The sequence below is a fragment of the Bos taurus genome, chromosome 3 (genome assembly GCF_002263795.3).
Source record: "Bos taurus isolate L1 Dominette 01449 registration number 42190680 breed Hereford chromosome 3, ARS-UCD2.0, whole genome shotgun sequence".
Lineage (NCBI taxonomy): Eukaryota > Metazoa > Chordata > Mammalia > Artiodactyla > Bovidae > Bos > Bos taurus.
Window position 1 is genome coordinate 20072599 of NC_037330.1, and position 22181 is coordinate 20094779.

The 22181-nt window shown below is 40.4% G+C and overlaps 2 protein-coding genes across 3 annotated transcripts in view; both read left to right on the forward strand.

Moving 5' to 3' along the window:
• GOLPH3L (golgi phosphoprotein 3 like) overlaps positions 1-12419 on the forward strand; it is a 47944-nt gene extending 35525 nt beyond the window's left edge. The window contains exon 5 of one of the 2 annotated variants that reach the window (XM_005203908.5): positions 9994-12419. In XM_005203908.5, coding sequence (XP_005203965.1) covers positions 9994-10421 — 428 coding nt within the window. In that variant the 3' untranslated portion in view covers positions 10422-12419. The remainder of the gene's footprint in view (positions 1-9993) is intronic. The other variant, NM_001099052.1, reaches the window with a different exon arrangement.
• Positions 47-6918, forward strand: LOC132344841 (ubiquitin-ribosomal protein eS31 fusion protein-like). Its single transcript, XM_059884997.1, has one exon. It carries the CDS (start codon positions 808-810, stop codon positions 1270-1272), a length of 465 nt encoding a protein of 154 aa, XP_059740980.1. The 5' UTR covers positions 47-807; the 3' UTR covers positions 1273-6918.
• Positions 12420-22181: the final 9762 nt, after the last annotated feature.

Here is a 22181-nt window from a genome sequence, read left to right on the forward strand (position 1 = left end):
CTCAGTCATGTCCGATTCCTAGCAACCCCATGGACTGCGGCCCACCAGGCTCCTCTGTCCATGGGATTTTCCAGGCAAGAGTACTGAAGTGGGGTACCATTGCCTTCTCCTTATTTACCTGGGAAACTCTTAATTTCATTTTTCAAGGACACTTTTTCTGGATATAGAATTCTTAGGTGACAGATTTTTTTCTTTGAGCCCTTTGAGTATGTCAACCCACTGTCTTCTAGCCTCCAAAGTTTCTGATGAGAAGTCTGGTGATAATCTTATTGAAGATATTTTGTGTATGACAACTCACTTCTCTCTTCCTGCTTTTAAGATTCTTTATCTTTGTAAACTAAATTAATGCTGGAGAGGGTGTGGAACAAAAAAAAATCTTCCTATATTTGGTAGGAATGTAAATTGGTGCAGCCAATATGGAGAACAGTATAGAGTTTCCTTAAAAAACTAAAAGTAGAGCTACATACAATCTGTCAATCACACTCCTAGGCATATATATCTGAGAAAATTCTAATTCAAAAAGATAAATGCAACCCAGTGTTCATAGCAGCACTATTTACAATAGTCAAGACATGGAAGCAACCTAAATGTCTGTCAACAGCTGAATGGATAAAGATTATATATATATATGTGTGTATATATCCATATATATATATATGAATATTACTCGATAATGAAAAAGAATGAAAGAATGCCATTGGCATCAATATGGATGGACCTAGAGATTATCATACTAAGTGAAGTAACTCAGACAGAGTTACAAATACCACTTTCAGATCCGCCATCTGTGGTGGAAATGCTGCCAAGATGCAGATTTTCGTGAAGACTCTGATAGGGAACATCATCACTCTCGAGGTCGAGCCCTCAGATACAATAGAAAATGTAAAGGCCAAGATCCAGAATAAGGAAAGAATTCCTCCTGACCAGCAAAGACTGATCTTTGCTGGCAAGCAACTGAAAGATGGACATACTTTGTCTGACTACAACATTCAAAAGGAGTCCACTCTTCATCTAGTGTGGAGACTTTGTGGCGCTAAGAAAAGGAAGAAGTCTTACACCACTTCTAAGAAGAACAAGCATAAGAGAAAGAAGGTTAAATTGGCTGTTCTGAAATACTCTAAGGCGGATGAGAATGGCAAAATCAGTCGCCTTCGCCGGGAGTGTCCCTCAGATGAATGTGGTGCTGGAGTTTTTATGGCCAGTCACTTCGACAGACATTATTCTGGCAAATGTTGTCTGACCTATTATTTCAACAAACCAGAAGACAAGTAATTGTATATTGGTTAATAAAGATATGAGCTAACAACAACAACAACAAAAGACAAATACCATATGATATCACTTATATGTGGAATCTTTAAAAATTATATAAATGAACTATTTATAAAACAGAAATAGACTCACAGAAATAAAAAACAAACTTATGGTTATGACAGTGGATAGCAGAAGTCGGTGGGGGGCGGATAGATAAATCAGGAGTTTGGGACTAATAGTTAGCTCAGCTGATAAAGAATCCACCTGCAATGCAGGAGACCCCGGTTCCATTCCTGGGTCAGGAAGATCTCCTGGAGGAGAGGGATAGGCTACCCACTCCAGTATTCATGGGTTTCCCTGATAGCTCAGACAGTAAAGAATCTGCCTACAGTATGGGAGACCTGGGTTTGATCCCTGGGTTGGGAAGATTCCCTGGAGGAGGGTATGGCAACCCACTCCAGTATTCTTGCCTGGAGAATACCCATGGAGAGGAGGAGCCTGGCAGGCTACAGTCCATGGGGTCACAAAGAGTTGGACATGACTGAGTGACTAAGCACAGCATATATAAAATAGGTAGACAATAGGGACCTACTATATAGCACAGGGAACTACATAGTCAGTAAATTATAATAACCTAGAATGGAAAAGAATCTAAAATATATGTGTGTGTGTGTGTGTGTATGTGTGTATGAAAATTACTCAGTCTTATCTGACTCTTTGTAACCCCATAGACTGTAGCCTGCCAGGCTGCTCTGTCCATGGAATTCTCCAGGCAAGAATACTGGAGTTGGGTAGCCATCCCTTCTCCAGGGGATCTTCGCAACTTGGGATCGAACGCAGGTCTCCTGCACTGCAGGTGTATTCTTTATCATCTGAGCCACCAGAGAAGCCCAAATATATGTGCATGTAACTCAATACCACACATCTAAAACTAACATAACATTGTAAATTAACTATACTTCAATTTAAAATTGGTTTTAAAAGATTGTTTATCTTTGGCTTTCAATAGTTAGATTATAATCTATCTTGGATGTTTTAGTCAACATTGAGCTCATTAAGTATCTTAGATTTGTAGATTCATGTCTTTCATGAAATTTAGACCATTTTCAGCTATTATTTTTTCAAATTTTTTCTGCCCTTTCTCTCTCTTCTCCTCTGGCATTCCTACAATGAAAATATTAGTCCATTTGATGGTGTCTCAGAGGTTCCTTAGGCTTCATTCACTTTTTTTGTTGTTTTTCCCTAAACTTTATTACTTCAATTGTACTATCTTCAAATTTGCTAATTCTTCTGCCTGCTTAAATCTGTTTTTGAACCCATATAGTATATTCTTCATTTTAGCTGTTGTATTTAAGCTCCAGATTTTCTTTTTGGTTCCTTTTTGTAATTTCTATCTCTTTATTGGTATTCTAATTTTCTTCATCATTTTCCTGTCTTTGTCCATGTCTTCCTTTAGCTATTTGCTAAAGAAAGCATCATAAAGAAACATCCTTAAAACAGCTGTTTTCAAGTATTTATCTAGTAAACTTGACATCTGGGCTTCCCTAAGTACAAATTTTCTCTTTTTCTCTTGTCCCTTTTAGTGGAACATACCTTTTTCTATGTGTCTTGTAATTTTTTTGTTGTTGAAAGCTGGATATTGAAATCTTATAATTCAGTAACTTTGGAAATCAGACTTTCCCCATTCCCCAGGTTTTGCTGAGTTGTTTGTTGTTATTTTGTTGATTATATTATGGTTTCTCTGTGTTGTAGATCCAACTGAGGTGAAAGCTTCAGATCTCAGGTCTTTTCCAAGGTTGTACTTCAGAGATTACATGTTTTCTTAAGCAAGCACAGTTGCTTTATTAAATACTGTGTACATGCAGTTGTTTCTGAATGTAAAAGAAACTTCTTTTTTAAATCCCCTGGAAGCTGCTTCAACTGGAGGGGATTAGAACAGTGGCAGCCTTTAGCTGTATGTCAGCCATCAGAAGCTACAATCCATAACCAGAACACTGGTCCTGAGATTTCAAAGACAGGGTCCTTATTGCCCATCCTGATTCCAGCAGGATACACCAGAACTACAGATTTCTGTTCCCACAGCTACCTTTCATGGGACTGGGGGCTAAGTAGTCACTGCTGCACTGAAGGCTGAAATTGACTGAAATTGATATTGACCACAGTTTGCCAGCCTAGCTTCCCCTGGAACCGACAAGTGTTCGTGGAAACTCAAGAGTTCCAAAAACAATTGTTTCAGATAGATGCTACTAGTATAATTATTGTCTAGGTGGAGAGATGAATTTCTAATACTTGCTGCCATTATCCCAGATGTACTCTTTCAATAGTTAACATTCTAAAGAACTTTATCAGCTATAATCACATTGACCCCAGCCTTGTCTAACTCAATGAAACTATGAGCCATGCCATGTAGGGCCATCCAAGACGGACGGGTCATGGTGGAGAGTTCTGACTAAACATGGTCCACTGGAGAAGGGAATAGCAAACCACTTTAGTATTCTTGCCTTGAGAACCCCATGAACAGTATGATAAGGCAAAAAGATAGGACACTGAAGGATGAACTCCCCAGGTCAGTAGGTGCCCAGTATGCTACTGGAGATCAGTGGAGAAATAACTCCAGAAAGAATGAAGAGACGGAGTCAAAGCAAAAACAACGCCCAGTTGTGGATGTGACTGGTAATGAAAGTAAAGTCCTATGCTGTAAAGAGCAATATTGCATAGGAACCTGGAATGTTAGGTCCATGAATCAAGGCAAATTGGAAGTGGTCAAACAGGAGATGGCAAGAGTGAACATCGACATTTTAGGAATCAGCGAACTCAAATGGACTGGAATGGGTGAATTTAATTCAGATGACCATTATATCTACTACTGTGGGCAAGAATCCCTTAGAAGAGGTGGAGTAGCCATCATAGTCAACAAAAGAGTCTGAAATGCAGTACTTGGATGCAGTCTCAAAAATGACAGAATGATCTCTGTTCATTTCCAAGGCAAACCATTCAATATCACAATAATCCAAGTCTATGCCCCAACCAGTAGCTCTGAAGAAGCTGAAGTTGAACGGTTCTATGAAGACCTACAAGACCTTCTAGAACTAACACCCAAAAGAGATGTCCTTTTCATTATAGGGAACTGAAGTGCAAAAGTAGGAAGTCAAGAGACACCTGGAGTATCAGGCAAGTTTGGCCTTGAAGTACAAAACAAAGCAGGTCACAGGCTAACAATTTTGCCAAGAGAACACACTGGTCATAGCAAACACCTTCTTCGAACAAAACAAGAGAAGACTCTACAAACGGACATCACCAAATGGTCAACACCGAAATCAGATTGATTATATTCTTTGCAGTCAAAGATGGAGAAACTCTATACAGCCAGCAAAAATTAGACCAGGAGCTGACTATGGCTCAGATCATGAATGCCTCATTGCCAAATTCAGACTTAAATTGTAAGAAAGTAGAAAAAACCACTAGACCATTCAGGTATGACCTAAATCAAATCTGTTACGATTATACAGTGGAAGTGACAAATAGATTCAAGGAATTAGATCTGATAGAGTGCCTGAAGAACTATGGACGGTTTGTGACATTGTATAGGAGTCAGTGATCAAGACCATCCCCAAGAAAAAGAAATGCAAAAAGGCACAATAGTTGTCCAAGGAGGCCTTACAAATAGCTGAAAAGATGTGAAAGGCAAAGGAGAAAAGGAAAGATATACCTATTTGAATGCAGAGTTCCAAAGAATAGCAAGGAGAGATAAGAAAGCCTTCCTCAGTGATCAATGCAAAGAAATAGAGGAAGACAATAGAATGAGAAAGACTAGTGATCCCTTCAAGAAAATTAGAGATACCAAGGGAAAATTTCATGCAAAGATAAGCATAATAAAGGACAGAAATGGTATGTACCTAACAGAAGCAGAAGATATTAAGAAAAGGTGGCAAGAATACACAGAAGAATTATACAAAAAAGATCTTCATGACCCAGATAACGACAATGGTGTGATCACTCACCTAGAGCCAGACATCCTGGAATGTGAAGTCAAGTGGGCCTTAGAAAGCATCACTACAAACAAAGCTAGTGGAGGTGACGGAATTCTGGTTGAGCTATTTCAGATCCTAAAAGACAATGCTTTTAAAGTGCTTCGCTCAATTTTGGAAAACTCAGCAGTGGCCACAGGACTGGAAAAGGTCAGTTTTCTTTCCAATTCCAAAGAAAGGCAATGCTAAAGAATGGCAGTGCCAAAGAATGTTCAAACTACTGCACAATTGCACTCATTTCACATTCTAGCAAAGTAATGCTAAAAATTCTCCAAGCCAGGCTTCAACAGTACATGAACCGTGAACTTCCAGATGTTCAAGCTGGATTTGGAAAAGACAGAGGAACCAAAGATCAAATTGCTAACATCCATTGGATCATCGAAAAAGCAAGAGAATTCCAGAAAAACATCTATTTCTGCTTTTTGACTATGCCAAGGCCTTTGACTGTTTGGATCACAACAAGCTGGAAAATTCTTAAAGAGATGGGAATAACAGACCCATCTGCGTCCTGAGAAATCTGTATGCAGATCAAGAAGCAACAGTTAGAACTGGACATACAAAAACAGACTGGTTCCAAACCAGGAAAGGACTGTGTCAAAGCTGTATATTGTCACCCTACTTATTTAACTTATATGCAGAGTACATCATGAGAAATCCTGGGCTGGATGAGGCACAAGCTGGAATCAAGATTGCCGGGAGAAATATCAGTAACCTCGGATATGCACATGACACTACCCTTATGGCAGAAAGCGAAGAAGGACTAAAGAGCCTCTTGATGAAAGTGAAAGAGGGGTCAAAAAGTTGGCTTAAAGCTCAACATTCAGAAAACGAAGATCATAGCATCCGGTCCCATTACTTCATGGCAAATAGATGCGGAACAAATGGAAATAGTGACAGACTTTATTTTGGGGGGCTCTAAAATCACTACAGATGGTGACTGCAGCCATGAAATGAAAAGACACTTGCTCCTTGGAAGAAAAGTTATGACCAGCCTAGACAGCATATTAAAAAGCAGAGACATTACTTTGCCAACAAAGGTTTGTCTCATCAGAGCTATGGTTTTTGCAGTAGTCATGTATGGATGTGAGAGTTGGACTATAAAGAAAGCTGAGTGCCGAAGAATTGATGCTTTTGAACTGTGGTGTTGGAGAAGACTCTTGAGAGTCCTTTGGACTGCCAGGAGATCCAACCAGTCCATCCTAAAGGAGATCAGTCCTGAATGTTCATTGGAAAGACTGATGCTGGAGCTGAAACTCTAATACTTTGGCCACCTGATGCGAATAACTGGTTCATTTGAAAAGACCCTGATGCTGGGAAAGATTGAAGGTGGGAAGGGGACGACAGAGGATGAGATGGTTGGATGGCATCACCAACTTGATGGACATGAGTTTGTGTAAGCTCTGGGAGTTGGTGATGGATAGGGAAGCCTGGGGGTGCTGCAGTCCATGGGGTCGCAAAGAGTCAGACACAACTGAGTGACTGAACTGAACTCAACTGGTCAAGTATATCCAGTTTGTCACTAGGGATTACTTCAAATACTATTTTTGTGTCCCCACTTTCACCCCATACTAGATTGTAAATTTCTTGAGGACAGGAATAGGGACTGTTTTTCAATACAGACTGTTTTACATTCTTACCACCAGTGTGTGAGAGTTTCAGTTCCTTCACACCCTCATCAACACTTGTTATTCTCTGTCTTTGTAATTTTAGCTATCCTAGTGATACATGGGAGAAGGCAATGGCACCCCACTCCAGTACTCTTGCCTGGAAAATCCCATGGACAGAGGAGCCTGGTGGGCTGCAGTCCATGGAGTCGCTTAGGGTCGGTCACAACTGAGCAACTTCACTTTCACTTTTCACTTTCATGCATTGGAGAAGGAAATGGCAACCCACTCCAGTGTTCTTGCCTGGAGAATCCCGGGGACGGGGGAGCCTGGTGGGCTGCTGTCTATGGGGTCACACAGAGTCGGACACGACTGAAGCAACTTAGCGGCAGCAGTGATACATAGTGGTATCACATTGTGATTTTTATTTGCATCCCCTAATGACTAATGATGTTGAGCATCTTTATATGTGTTTATTGGCCATTTGTATATTTTCTTTGGAGAATTGTCTGTTCAAATCCTTTGCCCATTTTTAAATTGGGTTTGCTTTCTACTATTGAGTTGTATTTTTAAAATATGTTCTAAACACAAATCTTTTCAGATACATGATTTGCAAAAATTTTCTCCAATTCTATGGGTTGTTTTTTCAGTTTCTGAATGGTATCCTTTGAAGTATAAGTTTTTTATTTTGATCCATTTCACCTAATTTTTTTCTTTTGTTACTTATAATTTTGCTGTAATTAAAATTGAAATAAAAATTTCAGTTGAAAATAAAAATAGTTTAACTTATCTAATCCAGATGGCTTTTATTTTTCTTACCTAATTACCTTGCCTAGAACTTTCAGTATGGTGCTGAATAGGAAGGATGAGAATGGACTTCCTTGTCTTATCCTTGATCTAAGATGACAACATTCAGTCTTTCCCTATTAAGTAATATGCTAGCTGTGAGGTTTCCATAAATTCCTCTATCAAGTTCAGAAAGTTTCTGTCTATTCCTAGCTTATGGAGTGTGTTTATGACGTTAAGAGTGTTGGATTTTATCAAATGCTTTTCTTTTGTCTATGGAGATGATCATTTGGTTTTTGCTTTTCATTTTATTGATTTTTGTATTTTAAATCAAACTTACATTTCTGTTTTAAGTCCCCCTTTATCGTATTACGTAGTTTAGGGATGGGGTTGTTTGTTTTTTTCCTTCAGCTGAGCCATACTGCTTGTAGGATATTAGTTCCCTGACCAGGGATTGAACCTATGTCCTTGGCAGTGAAAGTGCACACTGGACTGTCAGAGAGTTCCCTGTGTCTTTATTATATTGCTAGATTTGTTTGTACATATTTTGTTCAGTATTTTTGTACCTATATACATAAGAGATACTGGTCTATATTTTCTTGTGAAGTTTTGTCTCATTTTAGTATCAGAGGAATACTTAATGTTTAGACTAAGGAAGTGTTCCCTCCTCTGCCTCTTCTTTTTTTTTTTTTTTTTTTAAGTGTTTGTGAAGAATTGGTATTAATTTTCCATTAACGTTTGGTAGAATTACCAGAAAGCCGTCTTGACCACGATTTTCTTTGTGAGAAGTTTTAAAGTTACTATTCAGTCTGTTTACTTGTTATGTGTGCTAAGTTGCTCCAGTCATGTCCGATTCTTTGCAATCCAGTGGACTGTAGCCCACCAGGCTCTGTCCATAGGATTTTCCAGAAGAGAATGCTAGAGTGGGTTACCACGCCCTCCTCCAGGGGATCTTCCCAACCCAGGGATCAAGTTTGTGTCTCTTATATCTGCATTGGCAGGTTGGTTCTTTACCAGTAGCACCACCTAGGAGGCCTTTTACTTGTTATTGTGTGTGTGTATTAGTTGCTCAGTCATATTTGACTCTTTGCGACCCCTTGGACTGTAGCCCACCAAGCTCCTCTGTCCACGGAATTCTCTAGGGAAGAATACTGGGGCATTTGGTGGGGGTGGGGTGGGGGTGCCATTCCCTTCTCCCCAGGGGATCTTCCCAACCCAGAGACAGAACCCAGTCTCCTGCATTGAAGGCAGATTCTTAACTGTCTGAGCCACCAGGGTATTATTATAGTTCTATTGAAATTACCTCTTTCTTGTTGAGTCAGTTTAGGTAATTGTGTTTCAAGGAATTTGTCCATTCTTCTAGGTTGTCTAAATTGTTGTCATACTGTTTTCCATAGTATTCCTTATAACCCTTTTAGTTTTTGTAAGTTTAGTAGTAATGTCTCCTCTTTCATTCCTAATTTTAGTAATTTTGAGTCTTCTCTTTTCCTTGATCACTCTGGGTTTGTCAGTTTTTTTTCATCTTTTCACTGAACCTGAGTTTTATTTTATTGATTTTCTCTATTGTTTTCATTTTCTATATTTCCTCTCTATTGTTTGCTTTATCCTGCTTGCTTTGGTTTAGTATTTTCTTCTTTTTCTAGTATTTTAAAGTTAGAAGGTTAGGTTATTGATTTGACATCTCCTTTTCTAATACAAGACTTCCCTGGTGGTTCAGATGGTAAAGTATCCACCTGCATTGCGGAAGACCTAGGTTGGGAAGATCCTCTGGAGAAGGGAATAGCTTCCCACTCCAGTATTCTTGCCTGGAGAATTGCATGGACAAAGGAACCTGGCAGGCTGCAGTCCATGGGGTTGCAAAGAGTTGGACAGGACTGAGTGACTTTCACTTTTCTAATATGGCATTTGGATCATAAATTTCCGTCTTTACACTGCTTTAAGCTGCATCCTATAAGTTTTGATATGTTCATTCAACTCAAAAGTACTTTTTAATTTTTTCTTATAATTTCTTCTTTGACTCATTGGTTATTTCAGAGTGTGTCTTTAAATTTCCACATATCTTTTTAATTTCCCAAATGTCCTTCTGTTATCAATTTATAATTCCACTGTGATTGAATAGCATACTTTGTATGTTTTCAATTCTTTTAAATTTATTAAAGCTTGTTTTATGGCCTAACATATGATGTATCATGGAAAATGTTTCATATGCACTTGAGAAGTATGTGCATTCTACTGTTATAGGGCAGAATATTCTATAGATGTCTTCTGAAATCTAATTGGTTTATAGTCTTGTTCAAGCATTCTATTTATTTTTCCCATAGGTGAGACCTGGAACCCTTTCAAATTACAGTACCAGCTGAGAAATGTAAGAGAGAGAATTGCAAAGAACCTAGTAGAGAAGGGTATTCTAACCACTGAGAAGCAGAATTTCCTCCTATTTGACATGACTACTCACCCAGTGACCAATACAACAGAGAAGCAACGACTAGTGAAAAAACTTCAAGATAGTGTCCTAGAGCGGTGGGTAAATGACCCTCAGCGTATGGACAAGCGAACACTAGCACTGCTGGTGCTAGCCCACTCCTCCGACGTGCTAGAGAATGTCTTCTCCTCTCTGACAGATGACAAGTATGATATGGCAATGAATCGAGCCAAGGACCTAGTAGAGCTGGACCCTGAGGTAGAGGGGACAAAGCACAGCGCCACGGAGATGATCTGGGCTGTGCTGGCAGCCTTCAATAAATCGTAGCAGCTGTTGGGTTTCTCCTTTTCCATTGCTGGCCAGTGACTATCAGAGACACCATCACCGAGTTTTGTGTGATGAGATGTTTTCCATCATTTTTTTTTCCCTCTTGAATCAAATTTGTTATTTGGGGAAAGCAACTTCAGGGCTTCTCCATAGACCTTGTCTCTTATAAGCAGGCTTTATATCTCCCTATACTTCGACTCCAGAGGTGAATAAATTGGGTGAACCAGCACTCACCCAGTAAACATTTTCTCTCATTTCTTGGCTCACTTCCATCCAGTGTGCTTTTGGATTATCAGGAATATTTCAGTGAGATTTGGATTTCTCTAGCCATAGAATGTGAGTGAGATGTAGAGCAAACCATTTATCTCATTTTTTAAAATTTGTTTTCTGTCTTAAATATATGTTTTCAGCCTATCTCTCAGGCTCTGCTAAGTAATGTAGCTTATTGAAGTAACCATCTCTTTGAATAAGGGGCAGTGGAAATAAAACTGATTTTTGGAGCAGATGGTCTCTGAGATACAAATGTATGTTCCACTACTGATTTTCTCATCTTTCCTTTTCTAAATTAATGAGACTATTCCAAATGTGATTACCTGGTTCTCACAGTCCTAGAACCATAAATATATTCTCTACTGTCTCTCAGCATTGTCCTACTCCATCATTCATTAGAACAGAAATCTAAATTAAAAAAAAAAAATGCATCTCTTAACCACCTCTTTTATGCAGTCACCAATACAATTTGCAAAGAAGGAAAGTGGCATCAGAATTTCCACTCTTTAGCATATGACTATCTGGATTCCTCCAGGCTACTTTAAGTGTCTCTACTCTGATTGAATTTAGGGAGTTGTAAATTTCAGTTGCTGAATAGCACCATCCTGAGTCCAGACAATATATGTAAACTCTAGATCTTGTTCCCTGTTTTGGCTTCCTACATAAATCGATGGGTGTGCGTGCTCAATCACTTCAGTCGTGTCCAATTCTTTGTGACCCTATGGGCTGTAGCCTGCCAGGTTCCTCTGTCCATGGGATTCTCCAGACAAGAATACTGGAGTGGGTTGCCATGCCCTCCTCCAGGGGATCTTTCCAACCCAGGAATGGAACCCGCGTCTCTTAGTCTCCTGCATTGGCAGGCAGGTTCTTTACCACTCGTGCCACCTATTCTGTGTGTGTTTAAAGGTCCTGGAAGTAGTTTTATCTGTATTTAATCCACAGATGCCCTCCTAGTCATTAGTCTTGTCTCAACACAATCCTTTGTCTAACTCATTCTTTAAAACATTTTTTAAGTCAGTAGTAAATGCAAAGAGAAGCTTATTGAGAAAAATCGTATTCAGAAGGGCAATTTGATGTTAAAAGCATCCTATATAAGTCCAGCATTTGGGAATATAAAGAGGACAGGCACCAAACTGTGCTAATGTCAAGCATTTAATGCTGATACTTGAATGGATCTTGCCTCTTGACCACTACAGAGAAACAGTCTATCAAAGGGCTAATACAGATGACCCAGACCTGATATCAAATTTTCCTGATCAGAAGTAATTAAATGAAAGATTGTAACTTTCCCTCCTCTAAAATTGTCTAGCCCCACAAAATTCCCCAACTCACTTAACTTTTTTTCACTTTAGGTTATCACTTAGGTGACTAAAGATAAAAAGTTTAAATGAAACAAATTGCTAAAAAATGTGAAGCTGAGAAGAGCTTCAGTCTGGCTCCCTAAAACTATAAAATCCAGTCCGTGGATGTGTCTACCGGACTTAGTTTTTCTTTCCATTTGAACAGTTTGGCATGAATTTAAACCAGGTTTTCCTGTGGAGAGTTTCAGCTTGATTGGGAGAGTGGAAATTGAGTTCCTTCTGGCAACTCTTGGTCAGTGTTTATTTTTATATTGTATCTCATTAAGATGAGGATGTCTTCAGTTTGAATCTGCATAATGTTCACTGCAAAACACCATTTAATGCATATGGCCTTCACATTTCTGTGTAATAAAGATCAATTATTGGCTCCCTGGTCTCTCTGTGCAGTTTTACAACTAAAGTTATTTTAACTTGAAATAACCTTTCATACAAGGCCAGTAACACTCCCCACTTACCCTAGGATACCAGCCTCTGTTTCATTCTGTGTGGAAAACTGTGTATGCACGCTCAGTTGCTGGGTCATGTCTGACTCTTTGTGAGCCCATGGACTGTAGCCCGCAAGCTCCTCTGTTCATGGAATTTCCCAGGCAAGGATACTAGAGCGGGTTCCCATTTCTTCTTCCAGGAGATCTTCCTGATCCAGGGATTGAACCTGCGTCTCCTGCATTGGCAGGCAGATTCTTTACCACTGAGCTACCTGGACTCCCTTGTGGAAAATTAGGAATACACAAATATTAGTTTTACATATATATATACACACATACTGGACGGCAGGGCACATTAAATCTAACCCAAACACCAGCTAATGTAAAGTCTGAAGAATAGTGTCTCCATCTCAAGCAAAATCAGTTACCCAATTACATCATTATTACCAGGAAGAGAATGAGTATATTCTACTCTATTAATAACTACTTGCAAGTGACACCTGAACTCACTGAAGAGCTGAAAGTCTTAAGTTCCAAGTGTAGGTAACAAACCTAACTACAACAGAGTTTCAGTTCAGTTCAGTTCAGTCGCTCAGTCGTGTCCGACTCTTCGCGACCCCATGAATCGCAGCACACCAAGCCTCCCTGTCCATCACCAGCTCCCGGAGTTCACTCAGACTCACGTCCATCGAGTCAGTGATACCATCCAGCCATCTCATCCTCTGTCGTCCCCTTCTCCTCCTGCCCTCAATCCCTCCCAGCATCAGAGTCTTTTCCAATGAGTCAACTCTTTGCATGAGGTAGCCAAAGTACTGGAGTTTCAGCTTTAGCATCATTCCTTCCAAAGAAATCCCAGGGCTGATCTCCTTCAGAATGGACTGGTTGGATCTCCTTGCAGTCCAAGGAACTCTCAAGAGTCTTCTCCAACACCACAGTTCAAAAGCATCAATTCTTCGGCGCTCAGCCTTCTTCACAGTCCAACTCTCACATCCATGCATGACCACAGGAAAAACCATAGCCTTGACTAGACGAACCTTTGTTGGCAAGGTAATGTCTCTGCTTTTGAATACGCTATCTAGGTTGGTCATAACTTTCCTTCCAAGGAGTAAGTGTCTTTTAATTTCATGGCTGCAGTCACCATCTGCAGTGATTTTGGAGCCCAAAAAAATAAAGTCTGACACTGTTTCCACTGTTTCCCCATCTATTTCCCATGAAGTGATGGGACCAGATGCCATGATCTTCGTTTTCTGAACGTTGAGCTTTAAGCCAACTTTTTCACTCTCCACTTTCACTTTCATCAAGAGGCTTTTTAGTTCCTCTTCACTTTCTGCCATAAGGGTGATGTCATCTGCATATCCGAGGTTATTGATATTTCTCCTGGCAATCTTGAGTTTACAACATGTGAAAAGAAAGATAATTGACCTTGTAATGTCTACAGCATAAGGGGGGCTTCCCAGGTGGCGCCAGTGGTAAAGAATCCACCTGCCAGTGCAGGAGACATAAGAGATTCGGGTTCGATCCCTAAGTTGGGAAGATCTCCTGCAGGAGGGCATGGCGATCCAATCCAGTATTCTTGCCTAGAGAATGCTATGGACAGAGGAGCCTGGCAGGCTGCAGTCCACAGGGTCACAAAGAATCACACATGACCGAAGCAACTTGGCACACAGCATAAGGGACAACATGAAATGTATTTACTATAATTGTCTACTTCCTTGCTATTTTTATTTCAGAGAAAGTATAAAAACAAAGTATAACAATGTTTATCAAAATATGGTGCATCAAAGTAACTTTTGTGGGTGTAAGTACTTTGCCAAAATAGGGGTTCCTAGTAAATCAGTCACTGGAGTTGAGGGCTTAGGAAGCTGCATTTAAAACATAGTCTCTAAAAACTTAAATGTTAAAGTTTGAGAACACTCTTTATTTTTAGTTTATTTGGCTGTGCTGGGTCTTCATTGCAGCTCAGACTTGACTAGCTGTGGAGAAGGCAATGGCACCCCACTCTAGTACTCTTGCCTGGAAAATACCATGGACGGAGGAGCCTGGTAGGCTGCAGTCCATGGGGTCCCAAAGAGTTGGACACAACTGAGCGACTTCACTTTCACTTTTCACTTTCATGCATTGGAAAAGGAAATGGCAACCCACTCCAGTGTTCTTGCCTGGAGAATCCCAGGGACGGGGGAGCCTGGTGGGCTGCCGTCTATGGGGTCGCATAGAGTCGGACATGACTGAAGTGACTTAGCAGTGCACAGGTGTTACAAAGGACACAATCTCAGCTCCCAACCACTCACGTTTAAGTGGGCAAATGAGGTACTCTGTGAAAAATGCTCAAGTAGAAGTAAAAACTTAATTTTTAGAAGCACAAAGGAGTAGCATTCTTCCTGGGAACATTAGGAAAAACTTACAGGAGTTATATTTATTTACTCTAGTGGCTTTCATGTATTGAGTACTTTTACTATGTTAACCACTTCATATATTTTCTCATTTATTCCTCAGAATTCTAAAATACCGTAGAAGGTTATTTTTAAAGAAAATTCAGAGGTAGTGAGGCTTGCCTAAGGACACCATGCAGCGGTTGAATTCAAACACATGCTTTAAACCACTACTCTCTCCTTCCTCCATTTAAACTCAGTCTTGAAGAATCTTCTCAGGTTGAGAAGGAACAGCTGAGGCTATTCTGGGCTAGGAAAACAAAATATAAAAAACAAAACACAAAATGTACAAAATAAGGCTTCCCTGGTGGCTCAGCGGTAAAGATCCACCTGCCAATGCAGGAGACATGGGTTCAGTCCCTGGTCCAGATCCCACATGCCAAGGAGAAACTAAGCCCATGGGCCGCAACTATGAGCCTGTGCTCTCGAACCTGGGAACTGCAACTGTGGAAGCCCACACACCCTAGAACCCACGCTCTGCAACAAGAGAAGCCGCTGCAGTGAGAAGCCCATGCCCCGCAACTAGAGAAAAACCTGTGCAAAGACCCTGCACAGCCAAGAATAAAGGAACTTTTTAAAAAATGTACGAAATGATTTGTTACATGCTAGAATTTCATGAATTGTGTGCTTCTCATATATATTTCCAAAAGAGATCATTCTAAGAGATTATATTCAAATTGTAGACTAAAGAAAAGTTTTTGAAACTAGCAAAGTATTTTTGTTTACCTTGATTTATTTCTTCTCTGATGATTTCTTATGTAAAAATTTCTGATACATCATTCTTCTCCCTTAATAGCTTAACACTTCTTACAGGTCAAGTGTGCTGGACATAAATTCCCCAGTTTTTGTCTGAGAAAGTCTTCATCCTTCACTTCAGAAGGATTTTACTGGTTATAGAATTCCAGATTCATGGGTGGTTTTATTTTTTGTTTTTGTTTTACAACACTTCAAATATTTCACTCTACTCTCTTCTTGCATGAGTGTTTTCTGATATCAAATTTTAACAAAACTATGAAGAATTTTAATTGAAAGATTTTTTAAAATTTGTTCCTCCCATTTTCCATACAGCTAAAATACATATATATTCATAATTTCTAAAAACATTTTACTCCCTAAAAGAATAAAAATATTAATTTTAAAATAATCATTGCTTTAATGATGAAATAACTTAGGTAGAATGGATTTTTTAATATTTTTCTATTACCTATTACATGCGGGCATGAATCTTTGTTTTGCATCCCCAGTTCTTCTCAAGGCCCTGGTCTGTCTTCCTTTTATCCTCAGTGAGTTCCAGGTGTTCATATAATTTGGAAAGAGACATGACTTCTTACTGATGTGAGAAACGGAGCCATCCCTCCCAGAAAGCAATAAAATTCTCACAGAATGCAAGTCAGAAAACCAAGGGTCACTTCCTGGCAGAAATCTTTTTCTAGCAGTCCAATTCACTGCCATTAGTTTTTCTTTACGTTTCAGATTGTAAAAAAGTAGATTCCACTAGGGTGGAAGGTAGGGAGCAAGTACTCCATAAGAACTCTTCAAATAGACATGCTTTTGTGTAGACTTTTTCCCCTGAATTTCAATAATCTGCCCACCACTTTGTTTTTCTCAACCTACATGAACTTCCCCAAGTATAAAAGAGTATTTTATCTAAACTTAATTTAGAAACTCAGCTAGGAATCAAGAGGCTTCTCCCCCTTCAGAAGGGCTTCTTGACCAAATCCCCAAACATCTGCCACATAAGCAAGCCTAGTAGATGTATCGGAGAAGGCGATGGCATCCCACTCCAGTACTCCTGCCTGGAAACTCCCATGGACGGAGGAGCCTGGTGGGCTGCAGTCCATGGGGTTGCTTCGAGTCGGACACGACTGAGCGACTTCACTTTCACTTTTCACTTTCCTGCATTGGAGAAGGAAATGGCAACCCACTCCAGTGTTCTTGCCTGGAGAATCCCAGGGACGGGGGAGCCTGGTGGGCTGCCGTCTGTGGGGTCGCACAGAGTCGGACACGACTGAAGTGACTTAGCAGCAGCAGTAGCAGTAGATGTATATCATTCTCCTGATTTGATGGGGGGAAATTCAAAGCCAACGTTTTTCTCACATTTCAGAGATGTTGAGATCCCACTTCCAATCGAGAGATGAGTACTTCCCAAAGATTTCTGGACATTTAAAGCCATGATATTAATATAATACCTCAAAATACTTGTGGGTTAGCCTTAATAATATTTTTTTTAAAAGTTCCCCTCCCGGCTGTGTCACCCCAGGTTTTTTGAACTGCTAGGTGAGGCTAGAAATTTTAGTTATCTAAACTTAGATAAATTAATTTATACTGATTGAATTTCTTTCCCTTTGAGAGCAGGGAGGAAGAGATGTTCATGATCAAAGAGGGGAAGACTAGAGAAGGTAACAGTAGTTGATCATATTCTAAACATTATGAATATTTAAAAGCCTGAACAAATACTTTTCATTTTAACATGATCCTGTGTTAAAAATTAGATGACAATTCAGCCTTTTGCTTCTAGATTCCATCTTACTCTTCACATTAGATACCTTTTTAAATGTTTTATGAAATTAACAAGAGAAAAGTACATAAATCAAGATAAATAAAAATATACAACTCAATAATCAATAGTGAGCATTCTCATGTAACCAGCACCCCAGTCAAGAAACAAAACATTATCATCTCCCAAAAAGCCCCCTTCATACCCTCTCCCAATCACTATATCCCTCTCTAAAGGTAACCATGATCCTTTTAATACAATAGACTGGTTTTGCCTTTGAACATTATATAAATGAAATCATACAGTATGTATTTTTTGTGACTGTTATCTATTTTACTTTGAATATTTTGGGTTGTTCTATGCTGTGCTTAGTCACTCAGTCATGTCTGACTCTTTGTGACCCCATGGACTGTAGCCCACCAGGCTCCCCTGTCCATGGAGATTCTCCAGGCAAAAATACTGGAATGGGTTGCCATGCCCTCCTCCAGGGGATATAGAGTGATTATAAATAGAGCTGCTATGAACACATGTTTTGGTGAATATGAGGATTCACTTCAGCTGGATATATCACCTAGGAGTGGAATTGCTGGACCATAGGGTTTGAATTACATTTAGCTTTAGTACATAGGGCCAACAGTTTTCCAAAGTATGGTTATACTAATTTATGCTCCCACCAGTCATACTACAGAGCTCTTATATTGTCAAGTCATAAATTGGGGCACATGACTGGGTTGAACACAAATCTGAATAAATGAAAAGTGAAGTCGCTCAGTCGTGTCCCACTCTTTGCGACCCCATGGGCTGTAGTATACCAGGCTCCTCCGTTCATGGGATTTTCCAGGCAAGAGTACTGGAGTGGGTTGCCATTTCATTCGGATCTTCCCCACCCAGGGATCGAACACGGGTCTCCCGCATTGAATAAATGAAGGCCACTGTTAATTCTTGTGACAATGTTTTAACTAATAGAAACTGGACTTCTTTGTAGGCTTCAGAGGGTCTCTATACCCTGAAAATATGTACAATATTTTTGCATGCATGCACTTGTGCATACATGCACTTTGGAGAGAGAGAAACACAGCTTGTATCAGATTCTTAAAGATCAGATTTTCTATACTTTGGAAAACTGGTGGCAGTGTACATGAAAGTTAAACATAATCCAATCCTTCACACACACACCAAGAATGACTTATAGGAACCCAGCAATCAAGAAGCTATTTGTGGGGGGTGGGGGGAGCTATTCGCCTGCAATTAGCAAACTGTCCTACATTGGTTATCGTGTGTTGACATAAACAGTCTGAATAGCCAGGTTTCCTGTGGTTAAAAGAGAAAGATTAGCACCCTTGACCACTTAATTTTCCTTGTATTTTTAGCAGGTTAAATTTTTACTAAAATATTTTCATAATGTTTTGATAACAACATATTTTGATAACTACGTAACATTTTTTTGATAAAATGTACATACCATACAATATGCCCATTTAAAGTGAGTAGTTTGATGGGTTTTTAGTATATTCACAGCATTGTGCTATCACAACAACTTTAGAACACATCATTACCCATACCCATTAGCAGTTATTCCCTATTTCCGCCAGTCCTAGGTAAACACTAATGTACTTTCAGTCTCTACAGATTTGCCAGTAAGTGGAAACACATAATACGTGTCTTTTGTGACTGCTGCTTTCACTTTGCATAATGTTTTTAAGGTTCATCCATGTTGTAGTTGGAGAAGGAAATGGCAACCCACTCCAGTATTCTTGCCTGGAGAATCCCATGGACAGAGGAGCCTGGAGGGCTAGAGTCCATGGGGTCGCATGAGAGTTGGACATGACTGAGCGAGACACTCCCCACTCCCCCATGTTGTAGTATGTATCAGTGCTTCATTTATTTTCATTGCCAAATAATATTCCACTGTATAGAAATACCACATTTTAGGACTTCCCCAGTGCTCCAGTGGTTAAGACTCTGTGCTTCCACTGCAGGGAACACGGGTTCTACCCCTGGTTGGGTAAGTTCTGCATGCTGCACAGTGCGGCCAAAAAAATAAAATAAAATTGTGTTCCCCTCACCACTGTGTCAAAAGATAAATAAAAGTGGGTATTTTTTTAAGAACCAAACTCTTTTAGAAAAAAAAGAAATATCACATTTTAGTTGATGTCTTTATAGAGTATAATGTGTCCAAAACAAAATCTCTATTTCTTCTCTTAAACTTCCTACTTGCGGATGTCCCCATATTACTAAATGGTGCCATCATGCACCTAGCTACTCAGGCCAGAAGCTTTGAAGTCATCCTGTATTCTCATAACAGCAAATTCTGTTGGTTGTACCTTCAAAATTCCACGTCCAGCTATTTTCAACCTTCTCTGTAGTTAACCACCTCCTAGTCCCAACCACTGCCATCTTTCCTCTGCAGCTGTTATAAAAGCCTAATTGGTATCCTGCTGCCGCTTCCACTCCTGTTCCCCACAGAGCAGCCAGAGTGATTCATTTAATACTTGTATCAACTTGTGTTCCGCCCCTGCTCAGCACCATCTAATGGCTGCCCATCACACAATAAAATCCAAAGCACCAAAAGCAATCTGCTCCTTGCCTGCTGCTGCTAAGTTGCTTCAGTCATGGCCGACTCTGTGCAATCCCATAGACGGCAGCCCACCGGGCTCCCCTGTCCCTGGGATTCTCCAGTCAAGAACACTGGAGTGGGTTGCCATTTCCTTCTCCAATGCATGAAGGTGAAAAGTGAAAGTGAAGTCGCTCAGTTGTGTCCGACTCTTTGGGACTCCATGGACTGCAGCCTTCCAGGCTCCTCCATCCATGGGATTTTCCAGGCAAGAGTACTGGAGTGGGGTGCCATTGCCTTGCCTACATCTCCTCTTTTACTCTATCTCTAGCTACCCTGACCGTCTTGCTGTTTCTCAGATACACTATAAATACAGTCCTGCTTCGGGAGCTTTGCATCTGCTTATTCCCTCTGTGCCTGGACCCGTTCTCCCCCAGGGTAGCTGCTTAGCTTACTCCCCACCTTATTCAGATCTCGGCTCAAACATCTCAGGGCAAAGGAGCAGGCAGGCCTGGGAAGAGTATCATGGTTGGGTTTCTTGGGCAGCCAACCCAAGAAAGGATTGAGCTTAATTAATTCCCTGGTATTCTGAGTCTGGCCCACTGGAGCGTACTATTGGCATATGTATTAAACCCAGATATTTCTGTCGTTTCACTTTCTATAATGGCCATTCTTCGATACAATCTTGCTTAAGCACTGACAAATTTTACAGTGTTATTCCAGTATATCTCATCTCTCATATGCTGAAAAGAGTTAGATCTTCCCTTGAAAAATTCAGACATAAATAAGAAAAAAGACCAAAAGACTAGGAATAAACAAGTAATTCAGGTTCTCTTCTCTCCTCACTCCCCCCCTCCAATGTGCTCTTCTCCCTGTATTTGCTTCTCTGTAAATGGCACTATCCTTTACTCAGGAATTTGGAATTCATCCTTAGTTCTCTCCTCACCTTCACTTCCCACATCCAATATCATTTGTCTCTTCAGCTCCTCTCCATTCACACGGCCCTGCCTTTGATCAGGCCTCTCAAGTCTTGCCTGGATTACCACAACCCTAGAGTCTTCCTCTCCACTTCAGTTCAATCTCCATAGTTACCTCTTTCTGAATCCCAAATCTAACAATAGCATTTCCCTGCTTAAATCAGACATTCCCTTTTTATCTTCATGAAACCTCAACACTTCAGCATGACTTGCAAGTCTTTCGGGGACCCCAGCAACCAGAACAGCCTCCCTTATGTCTTCCCATTCCACAGGGGTTCCAAATCAGCCTTATTTGCAGCCTCTCCTTAAGTCTTTTTTTTTTTTTTTTTTAAATACGGACTTCGAGATCCAAGTGCAGAGATGCTGATTCAATTGGGGTGAAAGAGGGCTGAGGAAATCAGCCCTGTATTTTTATAAAGTTCCCTTGGGCTTCCCAGGTGATGCTAGTGGTAAAGAACCTGCCTGCCAATAAGACACGAGTTTGATCCCTGGGTGGGGGAGATCCCCTGGAGGAGGGCATGGCAACCCACTCCAGTATTCTTGCCTGGAAAATCCCATGGGCAGAGAAGGCTGTCCGGCTACAAGAGTTGCAAAGAGTCGGATGTGGCTGAGCACAGCACAACTAGCTTCCATCCCCTCCGACTTTAACTTCTCTGTGCCTTCTCTCTTTTCACACTGTTCAAGGGATTCTCTCTTGGTTCTCCTCCTTACCACTCTGATCATTTGTATCTGTGGCCCTTGCCAACTTTTCCTCAGTTTCTGTTCCAGGGCCTCTTTTCTACTTTTTTCAATGATCCCATCTTATCCCACAACTTCACTTATATTTTTGTGCATGTATGATATGTCGCTTCAGTCATGACCAATTCTTTGTGAGCCCATGGACTGTAGGCCACCAGGCTTCTCTGTCCGTGGGATTCTCCAGGCAAGAATACTAAAGTGGGTTGCCATGCCCTTCTCCAGGGGATCTTCCCAACCCAAGGCTCAAACCTGCATCTCTTACATCTCCTGCACTGGCAGGTCGGTTCTTTACCACCAGCACCACCTGAGAAACCCATATTTATGTGAAGAAGTCCAAATTTTATTCATATTTGGCTTCTACATTTATCCCAAACTCCAGATCTATATGTCCTATAACGCTAAAATTTCAGGTATGGAGTTTGCCAAGAAAATGCACTAGTCATAGCAAACACCCTCTTCCAACAACACAAGAGAAGACTCTACACATGGACATCACCAGATGGTCAACA

Bases quoted from the DNA above. Each gene is read 5' to 3' on its own strand.
- LOC132344841 (XM_059884997.1), top strand. From the start codon at position 808: ATGCAGATTTTCGTGAAGACTCTGATAGGGAACATCATCACTCTCGAG.